This window comes from Giraffa tippelskirchi, chromosome 1 (assembly GCF_054371585.1).
Source record: "Giraffa tippelskirchi isolate mGirTip1 chromosome 1, T2T-mGirTip1v1.2.pri, whole genome shotgun sequence".
In the NCBI taxonomy this organism is placed as follows: domain Eukaryota; kingdom Metazoa; phylum Chordata; class Mammalia; order Artiodactyla; family Giraffidae; genus Giraffa; species Giraffa tippelskirchi.
Window position 1 is genome coordinate 169,404,007 of NC_137275.1, and position 21,096 is coordinate 169,425,102.

The 21,096-nt window shown below is 35.9% G+C and overlaps 1 protein-coding gene across 4 annotated transcripts in view; it reads right to left on the reverse strand.

Moving 5' to 3' along the window:
• Positions 1-431: 431 nt before the first annotated feature.
• The window catches only part of CARNMT1 (carnosine N-methyltransferase 1), a 48,571-nt gene continuing 27,906 nt past the window's right edge, over positions 432-21,096 (reverse strand). For all 4 annotated transcript variants that reach the window (XM_081505513.1, XM_081505505.1, XM_081505522.1 and 1 more), the window contains 5 exons: positions 18,777-18,917; positions 17,458-17,636; positions 15,248-15,361; positions 3,717-3,820; positions 432-3,037 (listed from right to left, as the gene is read on the reverse strand). In XM_081505513.1, coding sequence (XP_081361639.1) covers positions 2,936-3,037; positions 3,717-3,820; positions 15,248-15,361; positions 17,458-17,636; positions 18,777-18,917 — 640 coding nt within the window. In that variant the 3' untranslated portion in view covers positions 432-2,935. The remainder of the gene's footprint in view (positions 3,038-3,716; positions 3,821-15,247; positions 15,362-17,457; positions 17,637-18,776; positions 18,918-21,096) is intronic.

Consider the following 21,096-nt stretch of genomic DNA (forward strand, 5'->3'; position numbering starts at 1 on the left):
TAAAAGGAGGTATGCTGGTATAATATTTCACATATAGTACAGAGGACCTCATAAAAACCACTGAACTAGGTGGTATCAATCCTCTTTCATAGATGAGGAAACAAACTCCGAGTTCTTTGCCCAAGATCACAAATAATAATTCAGGAAAAGTATCTAAGTGCCAGTTTAGTGCTCGTCATACTAATGGCTTGTGCTGGAATTTTCTTCTACTGGCTCCTTTATAATCAATTCTTGTTTGATTATATGATGAAACCAAAGACCAAGTTTAATTAGTACAAGGCCTAGCATACTCAGAGTTCAACTAATCATACTGACTTTCTAGAAGCATATAAAAGGCTAATCCCAGGGCCCAAATGTATTGTTCTCAATTAATTAAAATTCCCATATCTGTGGTTATCCCATGTTAGATGGAAACAAGCAAGCAAATACAGTTTCATAGCAATTGTCAGATTTTAATATTCAAGAAAAATTAAGTCCATCATACACATTAAAAATATAGGAAATTTCATGCAGACATGAAGCTTCCAATTCAGCCTTTGTGGCAACTTTCAGAATGAGTTACATATAAATACAGTACATTTTACAGTCCCCAAACTTAATAATTTTATACTGTGATTTTTACAGCTTCTCTTTATATTTTACATATCTCATCTTGCTCACTTGATTAACATACCCTAGCCTGTACTGCTTCAGATTATGGAAATAAAAAAAAACAAAAGCAAGCACAATGACCTATCTCCTCCCACTTTATGAAAATAAATGAAAAATCTGCGTATAGTTATTTAAGAAAAATGTTTTAAACTTTAAGGCTTACACACTTTAGTAGCTATTTCTACACATAATACAAAATTAAATCCTCCAGTGACACCTCTATTATTGATTGATACCACAATTTTCAAGTTTAGAATATATTAACTACAAAAGCTATAAGAGAAAAAAAGGGATGCAAATTTATGTAGTATATTTTAAAAACAGCATTCATAATATGGAGGAGAAATCAAGAAACAAATGAAATAACTGATTTCATAATTAACTAAAAGCTGTAATTTAGAAGTACAAATAACATTATTAAAGGATAAAACCTGATAGCAAAAATTTTAAGGAATAATGCCAACCCATTGGTGTCAACCTGTTTTTCCCTTTATGAGAAAACCAAAATCATTTGTTTTGATACAAGCTGTAAAAAAGTGAATATTCATCAGTGAATAAAAAGCATTTCGAAATTACAAACAGCATGCATTCCTTTCAATGGCTTTTTAGAAATACTTATGCTCCTTTTAAGTTTCTTTCTTTAAAAGAAAATAAGTTCATTTTTTTATCCCTTGCAATTAATTTCAAGTTCATCCATGTGGTAGGTAAGAATTCCCACTAAATGAACATCTGCCAAGTACTCAGGAACACAAAAAAAGAGAAATAGTTTTTCAGAAACATTCAGTAGGTTACATACAGATGTCCATAACTTGACAAATCAACTTAATGGAATCCTTTATTGCATCATGGGCATAAAGGCCACAGGCACTCCTGTAGTGTATGCAGAAAAGATCCTACTGGTAAGATGCCAAATCATGCCAGGACTCCCCTCACCTAACTGACAATAAAGGTGTAAAGATTTATAAATAAGTTTTCCTATGAAAACATGACATTTATGTTACCAGCACATTACTGAGATTAAGTCTATTTAATTAAAATTGCCACAGAGGTCACTTAATGTCATTACAACCATCTATGAAAATATTCAATATTACTTCCTTTTCTCCAAGAAAAGGTTAAAACACATTAAATTAGTCATCTATTTATCAAGCTACTGGAAAACAGGGTAATAAACATTAAAAAATACAAAGGAAAACTCCCTCCAAAAAAGATCTGCTAGAGGTAGAAATTTAAAGCAGCATATACTGTTTTAGCTATAGCTCTCAGGGAACAAAATGGATACTAATCTGAAATTATACTAATGGCTGCTGCTTACAATATTAAATACACAGACCATGGGCAGTAATTTATCCCTAAACTTCATAATGAAAACTTCTCCACATTAATACTACCATGACAGTTTTTACTAGTATATAATTGTTTTAATGGAAAAAAAACAAAAGTGCTTGCTTTTGTAATTCAGGTAATCTAAAGGAAAGACATTATTGTAAACATCTAACTGACAAACTGTATTCATTTATAGTTTGAAATCATACATTTCAAATGGGCAGATTTTATTCTTATTTTCCCAGTTTCCTAGCAGTACCTTTAATAAATACTTTTGTGCCTCACTTAGAATGCTGAGATCTCATAGATTTCAGAATGATCCATGATGAGTATGCTTTCAAAGTGTTCAACTTAGTGTGACCAAAAGACTAATTTGATCCTATAAACTCAGCATTTTGTAATGATGAAATGTTTGATGCTAACTCTAAGTCCAGCTGAGCTAGAAAATAAAATAATTTGAATGACACAAGGACATATATTTTCTGTATAGATTGCTTAGGTTCAAAGTAAACAAAATCCCAATTCCAGATGTTGAAAGTGACAGGATCCTTAGACTCTTAAAATAACATGTACGACGCATACAAAACAACAAAAAGGGAGATTTTTATGGATTGCAATACTATAAGTTATTCGTATGGCAGACCTAACGGACAGCTTCATGAAGACACTGGAAATAAAGTTTTTTCTACTGAAAGATAATTCTGAGCTTCAAGGAAAAAGTATACTTGAAGACGTTTCCTCCATTTTTACTTGTGTAGTACAAATATGCATGGCATAGTATATTTCTGAAAAAGCGATAGACATATTAAGAAAATAGACACTATTTCTAAATTTTGTTAGGAATAAGAAGGCACCACTGATTTGAGGTTGTGTCCTGTCATTATGATAGTTGATTTTGAGTTGTTTATTTCAGCATTTGCTATTAAACTTTTTTCTTGATGATAATCATTTGAGACTGTTATTGTGGTTTACGGACCACAAACAAAACACATTCATAGTAGTATTTCATCATGGATAGATCATTCACAGTATACGTTGACAAGACAGATTCTTTTTCCACCTGAAATGCAAACAGTAATCATAATGATGATGAAAATGACAACGGCAGTGCTATTTTAAACATATTCTGTGTATTCATTTATTACACATAAGTACCCTCTAAGATTGGCACTATAAATAATCTCAGTTTACAAACAACAGGTCACACCTACAGTAAGTGGTGAAACTGGAATTCATGCTCAAGAAGTCTTAATTCCAGAGCCTGAACTCTAAACTACTATAACATATTGCTTCTTTTTGTCTTTAAGAACAAACCTGTTGTTTATTTTCTAAATGAATCAAATGCTTCTAAATAAACTAAAGCAATAGTCGAAGTGTCATGAAACCTTATAATCACATAAGGGAAGACCACACAGTACAAAAGTACATATAGTAAACAATATCCCTCTTACACCTGACCTCCCATCCCATCTACCTGTGATCTGTCTACAAAGGCTAGTATTATGATAATGGTCAGCTACTACTTATTGAAAGGTGATTACACTAGGTATGACAGTTTTCCACTTACATACACATTATCCCAAATCCTTATAATTCTAAAAGCTAAGAAGTATTATTTTCACTTCATGGGTTAGAAAACAAAAGAAGTTAAGAAGTAAAGCCAGTAACTGCCAAGATATCACCATTCCTGTTTGAGTGCTCTGAAAGTTAAACTTTGACGATATTCATTCCATCCTTACCTCTAACTGGAATCCATACTGCAGAACAACATTTTTTATATCCTCATAGCTCAATTCTATGGAAAGTTCATTTGCCAAATTTTCAAAGTGGTACAGCAGAGGACCTATAATTTAAAGACATTATGACACTACTTAAATATAAACATGCACTACTAGCTGTTTAAACTGAACTCCAAGTAAGTTGGGCAGAGGATGAAACATAAAAAGGAGAAGTAAAGAACTGTTACATTTGCCAAAGACAAGTATCCCTGAAACTTTGCCATTTGAGTGCTGGGCCTACATTCACAGGGAGTGAGTCCCTCTGGTGTTAACAGCCTTGCACTGTGATTCTCCACGTCACGGGCTTTATAACTCTATAACTCTGTAAGTTCCTGAAGGAGTGGCTGAATCAGAGAATACCAAGTCCCCAAAATGCAAGGGTATACTGTAACTATAATTCCATAAGTATATGCAAAACTGCAGTTAAAAACTATTTTGTGGAAACAGAGAAGGGTCTTCAAGCCAGACTGGGCAGGAAAAAGTGTGGGGGTAAGGGGGGTTGGAGAGTTACAGGCATGACTTCCTAGAAGGAAAAGGTGATACTAGAGCTGGCTTTTTTTTGGGGGGGGGCGTTGCACTGCACGGCTTGTGGGACCTTAGTTCCTCAACCAGGGATCGAACCCAGGCCACCACAGTACAAATGTTCCAAGTCCTAATCACTGGACCACCTAGAGCTGGCTTTTTAAAAGTTAATATTCCAGCTCTAACACCAACTAATTCTTCCCCATCTGTAACATGACTTTAATGTGATATAACACACCATGCATACATAAGGTGCTAGGTTAACCACAGCTATTAGAACTTTTTAAAATGACATTCCCCCTTTACTATTCTCTCACTCTAGATATCCAAGGAACTGTTATCTGACTCAAACCAGATATTCCATTCTTTTAAATCTCACATTTTGCCCAATCTATCCACTTCATCCAGGTAACGTTATCATTCCATAGTTATACTAAGGGACTAGACAATCTTCTCTTTACTTTCATTGGGTTAATTATAAATCCTGAGACCAACTCACCACCCCCACCCTACCCCACTCCTCTTACCATGTGTTAATAAGCACAAGAGATAAAAGCAACAAACAAGACAAAATTGCTGTTCCCAAACTGTTCACCTCTCAGTGGAACACACTTACTTAGGGTTAAAAGATTTTTTTTTTTTTTTACTGTACATAAATCAATAGAATAAAATAACTATAATTTATATATTAGTGTTCTTTTCAAAAGATAGTAGTGATTCCCCACCAAACTACTCTATCAAACTTAAGTTCCTGTTAAGTTTTATTAGTACTAGTAAAAATGGAAGGTGCTACCATTTACTGAGCACCTGTTGTATCCAAGATCATCCCAAAGCTTTTGAAACTTTCTTTTATTAAAGAATGCAGAGCCTGATAGCCAAGTATCTCCAGTACTAAAGCATATGCTGTTCCTCCTCTACTATTTGAAGAACCTCCAACAATACTGTTTTATTACATTTACATAAACACATTCCTATACTTCTTACAGACTCAGACCATATTTACTTCTACTCATGTTGTGTTTCATTACAAGCTACATGAACAAAGGAACATGTCTTATGTTTCTTTTTAATCCACTATAATGCCCAGCATAGCACTGAATGTAGTTAATCATCTGTAATTTTACCACCTGAAGACAACCATTACAGTTGCTTTGTATTTTTCAGTCTCCTATTACAAATGGTACTTCAACAAACATATCTGCATATATTTCAGAGATATATTACAAAGACATGCCTTAAAGTGGAGTTTCTAGGTCAAAGAGAGTAAATATTTTTACTAACTTGATTCAGACTGCCAAAATGCTTTCCAATAAAGACACAGTACTTTTCACTCACAATTGCAATTAAGTACTTGTTTTAACACCTTACTTAACAAGGGGTGGGAATGCAATGGTACAGTCACTCTGGAAAACTGGTTGGTGGTTTGTTGTAAAGTTATACATGCATGTGACCCAGCAATTCCACCAGTAGGAATGACAGCTTGTGGCTACACAAAGATTTGTACATGAAGGTTTATAGCAACTTTATTCATAATCGTAATAATTTGGGCACAACCCAAATGTCCATCAACCAGTCAAACAATAAATAGAATGTACTATATCCATACAATGAAATACTACTCAGCAATAAAAAGAAAAAAGCCACTGGTACATGAAACAAAATCGATGAATTTCAAAAGCATTATGCTAAGTGAAGAATGCCAGACACAAAAAGCAACATACTGTATGATTCTATTTATATGGTTTTCTGGCAAAGGGAGAACTATAATAACATAAAAAAGAGCACTACCTGCCAGATACTGAAGATGAGAGAACTGACTACAAAGGGTCAGAAGAGACCCTTTTCGGGGAAGTGATAGAAATGTTCCCTATCTTGATAGATGTAATGGCTGCATGACTATCCAGCTTTCAAAATACTTCAAGTTATACATTTTAAAAAAGTGAATTTATTATATGTCAACTATAGCCCTCCTCAAAAAACTAAATTAAAAAGAGAAAACACACTAAGTATTTTTATTAAACTAAGTATTTGCTAATTTGGCAAGAGGAAAATGATAGGCCATGCACAATTTCATCTGCATTTCCTTGGGGCTGAGCAGTTTTTCACATTTATTATGCTCATTCTTTACTATTTTTAAATTTTTATTTTCTAAATTTACTTTATGGCCATGCCACAAATCATGCAAGATGTGAGTTCACCAACCAGGGACTGAACCTGTGCCCCCTGCAGTGGAAGAACCAAGTCTTAACCACTGGACCACCAAGGAAGTCCCCAGCTCATTCTTTAAAGGAATGTTTATCAAGCACCAAGTAGATACCTGGCACTGAATATATAAAGATGAATAAAACACTGTTACACTCCTGAAGGAGTTCTTTATTTTCTCAATTCTCATGTCTCTTCACATTTTTTTAATTTAATTGTTTATTAAAGGATAATTGCTTTTTAGAATTTTGCTATTTTCTGTCAAACCTCAACATGAATCAGCCATGGGTATACATATATCCTCTCCCTTTTGAACCTCCCTCTCATCTCCCTCCCCATCTCACCCCTCTAGGTTGATACAGAGCTCCTGTTTGAGTTTCCTGAGTCATACAGCAAATTCCCGTTGGCTCTCTATTTTATGTATGCTAATATGTTTCCATGTTGCTCTTTCCATACATCTCACCCTATCCCCATGTCCATAGTCTATTCTCTATGTCTGTTTCTCCATTGCTGCCCTGTAGATAAATTCTTCAGAACCATTTTTCTAGATTCTGTATATGTGCATTAGAATACGATATTTATCTTTCTCTTTATGACTCACTTCACTCTGTATAATAGGTTCTAGGTTCATCCACCTCATCAGAACTGACTCAAATGCGTTCTTTTTTATGGCTGAGTAATATTCCATTATGTATATGTACCACAACTTCTTTATCCATTCATCTGTCAATGGGCATCTAGGTTGGTTCTATGTTCTAGCTATTGTAAATAGTGCTGCAATGAACAATGGGATACATGTGTCTTTTTCAAGCCTGGTTTCCTCAGGGTATATGCCTAGGAGTGGGATTGCTGGGTCATATGGTGGTTTTATTCCTAGTTTTTTAAGGAATCGCCATACTGTCTTCCATAGTGGCTGTATCAATTTACATCCCCACCAACAGTGCAAGAGTGTTCCCTTTTCTCCACACCCTCTCCAGCATTTATTATTTGTGGACTTTTTGATGATGGCCGTTCTGACCGGTGTGAGGTGACATCTCATTGTGGTTTTGATTTGCATTTCTCTAATAATGAGCGATGTTGAGCATCTTTTCATGTGTTTGTTAGCCATCGTATGTCTTCTTTGGAGAAATGTCTGTTTAGGTCTTTCCCCCACTTTTTCACTGGGTTGTTTGTTTTCCTGGTATTGAGTTGTATGAGCTGCTTGTATATTTTAGAAATTAATCCTTTGTCAGTTGTTTCATTTGCTATTATTTTCTTCCATTCCTAGGGTTGTCTTTTCACCTTGCTTATAGTTTCCTTTCCTGTGCAAAAGCTTTTAAGTTTAATCAGGTCCCCCTTGTTTACTTTTGTTTTTATTTCCATTACCCTAGGAGGTGGGTCATAGAGGATCTCGCTTTGATTAATGTCACCGAGTGTTCTGCCTCTGTTTTCCTCTAAGAGTTTTATAGTTTCTGGTCTTACATTTAGGTCTTTAATCCATTTTGTCTTCACATTTTTTAATGTAAATAACAGAAGCAAAGAAACATTTTTTCCTTGACTCTAAGTATAATGTAAGCTCAATAACAGAAAGCTAAAATAACATTAATAACATAAAATAAAATCAAACCCAAGTCTAATCCTAATAAACACAGATAACCACTTGAAAACTTAATGTATCTCCTTGCAGTCCTTCCTTGATGCATTAGAATGAGATATTACATGTACAGTTTTGCATCTTATAGGCTAGGGAAACAAACAACTATAAGCAAGAACCAGCAGGAACAAGAGAAAGCAGAGGCTGACCTGCAGAGAGTTCAGATATTACAATTATCGTACAAAATACACTATTTTCAGAGAAGTAAAAAACTATCAAGAAAACATATGCAGAGAACAGAACATTCTTAAATGACACAGCTGACGAAAAACAAACAAACAAAATAACAAAAATAACCCCCCCCACCCCCCACACACAGTCCCCACCAAATAGAAATGAAATAGATGTTAGACACGGTGAAAGAAAAAAATTGTGAATGGGAAGACAGGTCAGAATAAATTACCTAGAATGCAGGCCAGAGAGACCAAAACAAGAAAAAAAAAAAAAAAGCAAGTAAAGCAAAGTGAGCTTTGTGAGTGAGAAGGTCGAGAGTACATTTGACTGCATTTCCAGAAGAAGAGAAAAAGAATGTGGGAGAGGAGGTATACAAAGAAATAATAACTGTTATTACTCAAAGAAGCAACAATTAAAATAGCTGAATTCTAAACAGCAAAAATAGAAGCTGCTGGAATGATATCTTAATGGTGCTGAAAGCTATATGCCAACTTTGTACTCTATACCTAGAGTTGCTATGGAACTAGAAGTATCAGCATAAACTCATGATCTATAAACATGAACTCATGTTTTTAGTCATAGAAGGATACATACATTTACTTATAAAAAGCCTAGAAGCAACACCATGACAGTGGGAGAATCCAGAATTCCCTTTCTACATACCCTTCCCCATTAAAAGGAACCAGGAATCCTTGGAAAAACTGGCTGAAAAAGTGGAAGATGAGCTCAGAATACCTAGTTATGCCAGAAAGGAGATGCTCAGACAATGGCAGGGATATGTCAAAAGGACACAGGAGCCAGCTTGAAGGAGATCCCATTTTATTGAATCTGGGATAAGTTGATTTAAATCATTTATATCCTTAAGGTTCCAAAAGTTCCAGTTAAGAGACAGTGATTATTAGACTAGATGAAGTGAAGTGGAAGTCGCTCAGATGTGTAAAACTCTTTGCGACCCCATGGACTATAAAGTCCATGGAATTTTCCAGGTCAGAATACTGGAGTGGGTAGCCGTTCCCTTCTCCAGGGGATCTTTCCAACCCAGGGATTGAACCCAGGTCTCCCTCATTGCAGGTGGATTCTTTACCAGCTGAGCCACCAGGAAAGCAAAATTTAACTATATGCTGTATATAAGAGATACATCTAAAACATAAAGATACAGAAAGGATTTAAGAAAAAAAGATCCACCATACAATTATTAAAAGCTCAGTAACTATATTAATATGCCCACTTAAAGAAACACGACTTGCATCCATGCAAAACAGACAGCCGGCACCCAAACCCCAGCAAAAAGCTTTATAGGCAGGGTAGGGAGATGTTGCAGGTAGAAGCAGGATGACCGGTGGTCACTGTCCAATCATTTTCCAATGCAGACTTTTAATTAATCCTCTTCTTTTCTGTCCTACATTTCATCCTCACTCTTCATTAGGCCATGCTTTCATAAATTCTGCTCCTTTTCCATTCACTTTTTCCAGTGAATTAAACTTCTGGTCTCCTGGCTGCGCATGGTCTGGAAATGGTCATAAGGTGGGTGTCTTGGTTACATAAGAGGTCAGCTATTCCTTACATATAGACTTTCAATTTATGTTTGTTTCATTTGGTGCTTCATTTTCTATGGTTATTCCAGGTCAACTGGCTGTATTCACATTGGTTTCTTTGCAAAACTTGTCCACCTACTCCATCTTCTGAAATATTGTTACATTCTTTTGTCCCCTGATGACATCCTGCCATTCTATATCCATGTTTATAACTTTTTATAAACTGTTAACATGATCTCAATGAAGAACTAATGTATGTGTCCAATGTGTCCACTCATCTACCTTTTATAAGCAATCTCTCATGTTTTTAAAAATTCTGTAGCTTTACAGTGCTTTAAACTCTGATAGGCTCCATTTCTCATTACACATTACGAAGATCTCCTTTGGTACTTTAACTTGTTAATTCTTCCAGATGAAGGTAGATTCACTTTGATAACTGCCTGCCTTCCACTATCCAACTATGTATCAGGGCATGAGTGTACACACAGACAGACACACACACACACACTCCTGCACCCCCACTTTTAAAACTAAATTACATATAGATGCATTTAAGGGGTACTAGTCACCATGAAAAAACAAAAAACAGGATGCATAGGCATTTTTCTGCATTTTGCCAAATCAGAGCCTGTCCCAAAGGATATATGCATACATAACAGTTCCCTTGAAAAGCTCACTAGTTTTCCCAAACCTGGAAAACATTCAAGTGAGTACCTTAAATACCCCTCAGAGCATTTTATAAGTTAATAATTTTCCCAACTCTAATTTCAAACACTGTGGCAAATTTTTCATTATAATTTAACTTACAACATAACTTTTCAGTATTTCAGAATGGCTAGTGGGCACATTTCTCATTACATATGAATATACTGACATTCTGGTCTATATAAGCATCAGTTCAGTTCAGTCGCTCAATCGTGTCCAACTCTTTGTGACCCCATGAACTGCAGCATGCCAGGCCTCCCTGTCCATCACCAACTCCTGCAGTTTACACAAATTCATGTCCATTGAGTCAGTGATGCCATCCAACCATCTCATCCTCTGTCATCCCCTTCTCCTCATGCCTTCAATCTTTCTCAGCATCAGGGTCTTTCAAATGAGTCAGTTCTTCGCACCAGGTGGCCAAAGTATTGGAGTTTCAGCTTCAGCATCAGCCCTTCCAATGAATATTCATGACCGATTTCCTTTAGGATGGACTGGTTGGATCTCCTTGTAGTCCAAGGGACTCCCAAGAGTCTTCTCCAACAACACAGTTCAAAAGCATAAATTCTTCGGCGCTCAGCTTTCTTTATAGTCCAACTCTCACGTCCATACATGACCACTGGAAAAATCATAGTCTTGACTAGATGGACCTTTGTTGGCAAAGTGATGTCTTTGCTTTTTAATATGCTGTCTAAGTCGGTCATAACTTTTCTTCCAAGGAGTAAGCGTCTTTTTATTTCATGGCTGCAGTCACCATCTGCAGTGATTTTGGAGCCCAAAAAAATAAAGTCTGTCACTGTTTCCACTGTTTCCCCATCTATTTGCCATGAAGCGATGGGACCAGATGCCATGATCTTAGTTTTCTGAATGTTGAGCTTTAAGCCAACTTTTTCACTCTCCTCTTTCACTTTCATCAAGAGGCTCTTTAGTTCTTCTTCACTTTCTGCTGTAAAGGTGGTGTCATCTGCATAAGTTAGAGTGAAATTGTCCCCGAGGGGCTGGGGACACATTCTCAGTTTACAGATGAAACTAATTTTCCAAGTACACATGACTAAAGCCCAAACCACCTGAATGTTATGAATTTACCAATGTAAATGCCATTTTATCATGTCTCTTAGCAGCCAGTCAATCTTCTGTGGCATCTTAAAATTACTTTGATCCTTATTTCAAATTCTAAAACAATACATCCATTCATACATATAACAGTTAACTCCAAGTGAGGAAGAAGCATGAGATTCCTGCCCTTGTGAAACTTGGAAACTAGTAGAGGAAGCAAAATGATGAGTGACTACACCACAATGCATTAAGTGCTGACAGACTGCAGGATCTCCTGAGCAGAGTGTTAAAGAGCACATAGGGAAGAGCCAAATGAAAATCGAGAGGAAAGAGAAAGGGCTTTCCAGGTCAGCAGACTAGTACCTGAGGTCAGGACAAGGAAGGGCAGTAAAAACAAAACAAAACAAAAAAATGAAGCTGAGACACAAGACAGGAGAGAGATCACAAAAGGCACTGTACACATCCAGAAGGGTGTAGGTTACCACCAAAGCTAGACTTTTATGCAGGAGAGATCTGATAAGAATAGATTTGCACGTTGAGAAGATCACTCTGGTGGTAAATGGAGAACTGAAAGGAGTGTAAAGCATTGAAGATAACTTACAAGTACAGTGCTTGAGAAACCCTGGGTTAAAAAGAGATACAAGAGCTATTAAGGACTTTTAGGAGGTAAAACTTATAGACTGACTAGATGCAGATGGAGAAGAAGAGAGGTTAAAGGCCTATACCAGTTTTCTGGTTGGGGAAATCTGAGTAGATGATGGAACAGAAAAGGCAAGGGGGAAGCATGGGCATCATTTCCTCCAGACACATGCATTAGGAAGCATCTGTGGTACATCCAAGTTGGACACACTGGCTTGGAGCATAAGAGAAACTCCATGGTAAGAAGAGTGGAAGCCCTCTTCTTAACTGATCTCCTGTTAACAAACATGCTGCATTAACTGTGATGCTAATGATAGACCACAGGCCACACCTCAGCACATCTACTCTTATCAAACAGTATACTTACCAAGGGCCACATGTATTTGCTCCAGGCACTTGTAACTGTTGTTATTATATAACTTAATAAAATAAAATATTATATAACTTAATAAAATATTAATAGAAACCAATAAATGTTCAAAAAGAAAAGTTGTTTCTATGAGTTAAGTCAAATGCTCTGAAGTACACAAAACCTTACATAACTCAATAACTGGTATGAAAAATTTTAGACACATAAACACACAGTCAGAATAAAGGTAAGTTATAGACTGACCCAGTGCAAGCCTGCAGAGGTAGCTGATTAGGCAGTCAAGTGGTTGGATCTGGGCTGTCAGCCCATCTGCCATATATAAGCTCTACAACTTTTCTGCTAGTTACTTAACCCAAGATTCAGTTTCTTCAACTATATAGTAAACCCCATTTCAACAATGGTTGTTCTGAGACTATACAGGTATTTTTTAAGTGGCCAATATTATGCCTAACCACAAGGAAGCAAATACCCAGTTGCTAATGCTATCTTTTAGTCATTCCTTCAGAAAAGGAATACTTTTCTTTTAAGGAAGACTCAAAGTTTAAGATACTTGCTTCATGTCATGGCTATATATTACGGTGCTCTCATCTGTCCTATGGACTTCTAAAAAGAAGTTTGGAAAAGACCTACTATGACCTGGAGGTCATAGTATGACCTATGACCTACTGACTACATCTCTGGTAAACTAAATCATTAAAGAGAGCAAGTAACAGAACCTACCAACAGAACTACACCAATACTGAAGACCGAGGACTCAATATTTCCTTGACTTTTATGTATATAGTCTTTCTTAATAAGGATTATCTATCTTACTAAAAAGGAAAAGTATGTTTACCTTGATTATCATTATTTATTTTAAAGGAACAGGATAAAATGGGCAATTTCCCTTAGGCTCCGGATGGAAAGGACCATGTCATACTCATCATTTCATTTCTAGCAACTAGCAATAGGATGCAGTAAAAAGGTTTTTGAATAAATGAAATTATATTTCTACTCTTTCTTAAATTTAAAGGAGATTCATAAGTTATCACACCTACTCTTGCCCCATACATATATATACTGGGGAGGAGGATTTCATGGGAGAGATTAAGTGCTTCCCCTCAAATGTTTCATTACAGAAATTTTAAAAGACCACTCTCTCCTGAACAGAAGTGCTGTTTCTCCATGGAGTGGAGAATTGGGAAGATGAGGGGATGATTATCATTGAATTAATAATTAGTACCTCTTTGGGCTTCCCTTGTAGCTCAGTCAGTAAAGAATCTGCCTGCAATGCAGGAGACCTGGGTTTGATTCCTGATTCAGGAAGATCCCCTGGAGAAGGAAATGGCAACGCACTCTAGTATTTTTGCCTGGAGAATCCCATGGACAGAGGAGCCTGGTGGGCTACAGTCCACAGGGTTGCAAGAGTTGGACACAACTCGGTAACTAACCACCACCACCTCTTTGAAATTATGGCTGCTATGAGACTGACCTAGTATGAATATACAACGTTTAGGGGTTCCACTGCTTTTGGAGGGACTAGCTATGATTGGAGGAACTGCACCACTAACTAGAATGCAGTCTAAAGGAAACTATGGAGGTTTTAAAACATGTACAACATTGCAAGAGAGTTCCCTTTTCTCCACACCCTTTCCAGCATTTATTGTTTGTAGTTATTTTGGTGATGGCCATTCTGACCAATGTGAAGTGATACTTCATTGTAGTTTTGATTTGCATTTCTAATAATGAGTGATGTTGAGCATCTTTTAATGTGTTTATTAGCCATCTGTATGTCTTCTTTAGAGAAATGTCTGCACTGTTGGTGGGAATGTAAATTGATATGGCTATTATAGAGAACCGTATGGAGATTCCTTAGAAAAGCAAAGAATAAAAATATCATACAGTGCAACAATCCCACTGTGGTTCCAAAACCATAATTGGAAAAGACCCATGTACCCCAGTGTTCACTGCAGCACTATTTATAAGAGCTAGGACATGGAGGCAACCTAGATGTCCATTGACAGATGAATGGATAAAGAAGTTGTGGTACATATATAATGAAATATTACTCAGTCATAAAAAAATGCATTGAGCAAATTCTGATGAAGTAAATAAACCTAGAGCCTGTTATACAGCGTGAAGTCAGTCAGAAAGAGGAAAACAAATATTGTATATTAATGCATGTATATGGAATCTGGAAAGATAGTACTGATGAACCTATCTGCAGGGCCGCAGTGGAGACATAGACATAGTGAGCAGAATTGTGGACACAGTGGAGGAGGGAGAGCGTGGGACGAATTAAGAATAGCATGGAAAAATATACATTGCCACATGTAAAATGGATAGCCAGTGACAATTTTCTGTATGATGAAGGGAGCTCAAACCTGGTGCTCTGTGACAACATAGAGGGGTGGAATGGGGTGGGAGATGGAAGAGAGGTTCAGGAGGAAGGGAATATATGTGACATATGGCTGATTCATGTTGATGTATGGCAGAAACCAACACGATATTAATACAGCAATTATCCTCCGATAAAAAAATATATTACTAAAAAAACCAAAAGTACAACATAATGACAACTTTCGTAAATATTTAGTACTGTGTGTGAAGTTACCAAATGCAGAACAGCTGTAAGTACTCAGATTAATGTATAAGTTCTAATAAATACTGAGGAACTTACCTAGATTTATCCAAATTCCACCTGGCTTGAGTATTTTCCATATTGTATCAATATAATCAATTACATTGTGAGCTGTGTCTATGAAGAAACAGGTAGCAATACAGTCCCAGGTATCTATTTAAGGAAAATCAAATTACTACAAGTTATGCTATTTTGCCTTTCTTTTCATGAATTCTATAAATGAACCAGTTACCTCTTTACAGAAACGAATATTTAACTGCAGAGGTATAGAAGCTAAACTCTTCCAATCAAATACTATAATCTAGGCAACCAAATAATCATTTACAAAATATGCTGTCATTCATAAAAGCTTTCATTGCTAATTTGATAATGTAACCAATTTGGAAATCATTTTTGATAACCTGTATCACTCTATCTTCACCAAGTAATATTTATGAGTTTTGTTTATAATCTTTTCAATTGCTAGCTTTATTTAAATCAGTTATGATGACTCTAATAAAAATTTTAAGTATTAAAATTTTTTTTTAATTTAAAAATGAAATCAGTTGCAATGAAATTAACAGTCATTTTAATTTTAAGTTGTGATTTAAACCAGTGTTAACTACCAATTCTGGAAGGTTTCAAAAAAGACTGAATGCATCTGCTGCCAACTGAGAAATGAATGGTATCAAAATACATAAGCATCCACCAGTACTTGGGGGAACGGCCAGTTAAAAAGGGGGATGGGACAGTCAGCAGCAGAGGGTGAAAAGCCAACAGAGAACAGTTTGCCTTCTGGAGTCCGTGGCTTGGCACAGAGACAGAAGAGACTGCACTGAAAGTGGCTGTCTGTACAGATAAGGCACTTCACCCAACCATGAACACCTTCCCCATCTCCTCTTTCAAACTGTGCTCCAGAAGAAAGTCATTTTTACTTGCCGAAACAATGTTTTGCATTATTTCACTTCTATTTTGAGGCCCTGTTCCCTAACTTGTCCTAACACCATCTCTCTCCTTATACCTTCAGTGCAGGATCTCCCAGTGTCAGCATTCAGGGAAAAACAAGAACTTCACTACCTTGTTACTCTCCTGCTCTAATCTCTCCAAGGCCTCCCGTTCCTCTTCGAGTACAATTTGAAGTCTTAGCTACGGCCTACAAGTCCATCTCACCAAACCCTCTCTAACCTCATCTCCCATCACCCACCCACTGCTCACCACATCCCAGGCAAACTGATCCTCTAGCTATTCTTGAGCAGAATAACTGTCCTTCACACTCCCAGAATCTTCCTTCCTTTGCCATTTCCTCTGTCTGCAACACTTGCCCCCCATATATCTGAATGACCTGCCTCTTCAGTCTTATGAAGTTCTCTGCCCAATTTTTAAGTTCTCCCCTTAGAAAGACCTTCCTGGTAATTCCATATAAAACAGCAGACCCTCCCCAGTCAATCATTACCCCCTTTACCTGCCTTATTTTTCTTTCTCACAATATTAATTTGTTATTGCCTCTCTTCAAACTAGAATATGGGTTCCCTGTGAATAGGAGCTATGTTTCACTCATTGCTATCTCTGCAGGACCTGGAATATACCTCCTACTTAGCAGGTGCTCAACAAATACCTGTTAAACAAACAAACTTGCTGACCCCTCAGCCTTCTTTTTTTCTTTTTATTGCCAAGTCTCTCTCCTCTTTCTCCATCATCATATCTCCCTTTCTCTAATGACTAGCTCAAATTTCTTCTACGTTTTGCCAGGCTGAAGTTCAAACTTCATAGTCTGATTATAAAGGGCCTCCACAATCTGGAACCAACCTACTTCTCTAGCCTCATCGCCCATTAAATCCTCCAAAGTTCTTTTTCCTTGCAGCCAGGCTGTTCTACCATCCCTGATTACCTTACTCATTCATATCTTTGTACCTCTGAATGCCATTCCTCCCTATTCTTCAAGTCACTGTCTCCACAAACAGCTCACTTGTCATACTAACCTACTCTCATTTTTACTATATTTATTACTCAACTTCAACCTTTGTTTACATGTTGTCTTATATTAATAGACCTAACAGATTCTAAATTTCTCAACTGCAGATCTCATATTTCTTTATAGTTCCCGTGACTGTCTTATACATAACTCTGAAAATATTCTATTGATAAACTGTCATTGAAGTATACCTTAAATTCTACCATCAAAATGAATGACAACTTTGGCTCAGTACAAAATTAGCTCATTAAATTTAGAATAAAGGATGTGATTTTTAAAATGCTTGCTTTGGACTTACTGCACTCTGAGTATATCTCCTGAAAATCTCCTGCTGTCATAGAAAAGTTAGAACCAGGAGGAAGACTGTGGGGGTCAACATCAGGGAAAAAGATGGGTCGAATCTGATCAGCTGACCTCCGGTTATTGCTAAACTGATGAATCCAGGGATAAAGCTTATATTTATTAATTTCAGAACATCTGTAAAATATGAGCATAAAATTCAGTGTTAACTAAATATTTCACCAAGAATATCTACTTTAAATACCAAAATTTATAATCTGATTGAAGATTTACTTATATAACTAAATACTTAAAAGTGTTACCACTATACTCTACCCAATTATCTGAAACTCCACATATACATGTAGATGAGTAACCAATCATGGGTTAAAAGACAGAAAGTAAATTCAGATATATAAATGTGCTGTTCATTCAAAATTTTAAACATATACTGCCAAAACTTGAGCACAAGTGAAAAACAGTCTAAGTATTTTTTTTCAAAAATTGGTATGAGTTTTGTTACCTAATTATTTTAATTTTTTTTTTGAAACACTCTCCTTTTTACCTTTTCACTATCTCCTAACTCACACTGCTACCAAGACAACATATTGTTTAAACAAGACAGCTATTTATTTTTTCTCTAACACACCTCTTCTGGATTTAAAGACTCTTTTCCACTACTTTATAAATGAGGCCACAGAAGTTCTGAGAAATCTTTCAACTCAGTTATGTGGAGTCATTTTATGAGAATTTGATTAAGTAAAAAAAATGTGATTACTACATTAAAATCTTATTCCACTAAAGAAACAAAGGGGTGAAGAAGTTTAAGGAACAATAAGAAAATACTCCTTCCTGGACAATGCAAAGAAATCATTTCAGTTTCATGAATACCCAGTCACTTTTTTTTTTTTTACAAGTTAACCTTTATTTTTACAACTAACTCTACATCAAAACTGTAACTACATCAAAACTACATCTACACAACTGTTCAGTTGCTCAGTTGTGTCCGACTTCTTTGTGACCCCATGGACTGTAGCCCGCCAGGCTCCTCTGTCCATGGGATTTCCCAGGCAAGAATACTGGAGTGGGTTGCCATTTCCTTCTCCACCAATCACTTTTTAAAACATCCTTTACCATCCTGTTCAACATTCTGTTAACTAGGCAACTAATTAAAGTAGTAACTGTATAAGCAATTTAATTCTAATACAAGAAACACTTATGATCTATACCATAATTAAACACTATGTACTTCTCTTCAAATGCAGAATTTTTAAAAAATAGGGTAAGTCAATCAGATTCTGAGAAATTACTGTTTCTAGCAAAAAGTAAATTAAATACCTGTTGAGTACAAAGTTGGAAGAAAAAAGCATAAAAAAACTCCATTCATTTCCTTGACAAGCATAACCTAGCATAGCTATTTCCCAGGCCAGTCTTCCTAGTCCAGCACCAGGTACCAGAATATTTACTTTAGAAGGATCCCTGAAATGAAATAAAGCAATTATGTCCAAACTCCTCAAAGGAAAGGGGAGAAAAAAAAAGACAAAATCCATATTAACAATTAAAAACTTAGGATATTTAATAAGAATAAGCTCACTCACTGCTCTGACTTCTAAATTTGAGGAACACTTAGAAATAAGCATATAAGGAATTACCAAATGTTAGCAGACTAGGGTTTTATCCCCAAAGTATTATTTTTCAGAAGAAAAGCTGACTTCTATCTAAGACTTAGGAAGATACACCTAGCTATCACCTGTCTTGGAAAGACAAATCATTCCAAAGGAATCTCTGTACATACAAAGAAACTGAACACAAATTATTTCAGCATATGAAACAGTAAAAACAAAACTTTATTTCTAAATTCTGTTTCTAATACAATGGTTTATATAGCCAAATCAAGTACAAGCAGATTTTAATGTGTCAGGTCTCTCTTTAAAATATGATATATTTCAGTTGGCAAAAGAATTTGGAGCTGGGATATTTTTACAAGGAAGATAGGGAACTGCTTTCTAATTGATTGAGCATTGTTAGTGTTGTGGTTAAGTTGCTCAGTTGTGTCCAACTCTCTGCAACACCCTGGACTGCAGCCCACCAGGCTCCTCTGTCCATGAGATTTCCCAGGCAAGAATACTGGAGTGGGTTGCCATTTCCTTCTTCACTAACTGAGCATATATAATGGCAAACATATCACACCATGCCATAGGTTTGCAACCAAACTGTTCTCCACTTATTACCATTACCTTACCATCATAAATTTCCTTTGCTATTACATCTGCCATTCTACTTTCAGATCACTAAAAAGCATTAGCAAAGCAAAGACCTTTCAGGACTTTTGGCTCAATATAATCTTAAGGAAACTAAAATGGTATTCTTGTGGAAAACCAAACAAAAAAGTATATAATCAGCTGTTATCACGTCAACTAAAAAGGAATTTCACTATTGTCTGTTCCTCAAATTTAGCTCATAAAACAAATCCAATTTCCAAATCTACTCCCATGAACACTTCTTTATCTTTAAACTGTATGGTCTTTAAGTTTGATGTGCTCCCAACAGCAATAGGACTTTTTACTAGTAGCTCATGATAACCTTTAGCATTCCCCACTTTGAAAACAAACAAACAGAACTATGGGGCTTTTGAAAATTCAGTCTACAAATATAGTAACAAGAGGATTTCTCCAGGGTCCTTCAATCTTAGATATATATGGAACATATATTTGTATAAAAAGCTTAATGAAGTCTATTTAGCCTGTTTCACTGCTGAATTTTATATATACAATAAGGCATACACTGAAATTTGTTAAAAAATGATTTCTGACAAATAGGCTTATTGTGATTAGTAAGATATTCTTTAATACTTGACATGGGCAAACTAAAACCAAGGTGCCTTATAAAAGTTTTCACTAAGATAAAATAGAATGTTGCCTTTTCATTCCAGATTATATACAATATGTCTATGTGTATGAACACTTTGATTTTTAATAAAGAAAATGGGAACATCTCATTTGGTTCATGCCTACCTATATTGGTTATCTAACATGAACACACATATTTTTAACAGTAGATTTTGAAAAACTCCTATCTGTAGGACACTATGCTGGCTCTTGTATAAAGGACCCACCATCATTTTCTACTCCCTTCTAGACCCACCAAAACATTTACTCTCTAGAACTACCTCTTTTCTTTTCTCAGTTTCCATTTGTCCAATCAAAAACATGCATTTTCCCAAATGGCTCTGTTCAGCAATTTTTTTAAAAATCAAGGTAATGCAACAGAAAATATAAAGGATCTGGAAGTAAATTCATAGAGTACTCAAATCTTTATCCATATAATCAATAATAATCAATTTCTAAGAAAGTAAAAGACTACCATGCAGAAATTAGAAATCATGCCAACCTTAAGGGAAAGTTGTATTAATAACAGTACTAATATTTATTTTGTTCACTTAAAATTAGCTTTTTGACAGCTATTATTAAATACTCCTGAACTAATCAAGCTTATAGAACTCTATTCCTACCTTGTGGCAGAAAGTTTCTATATAGAACTGCTATTAAAAGGCTGTCCTAAAGCCACAGAATAAAGAATACAGCGAGCCTTACCTTAAGAGTTAATAGAGATTACTATAGATCTACCAATTATTTGTATTAAGAAAAAAAAGATTTCA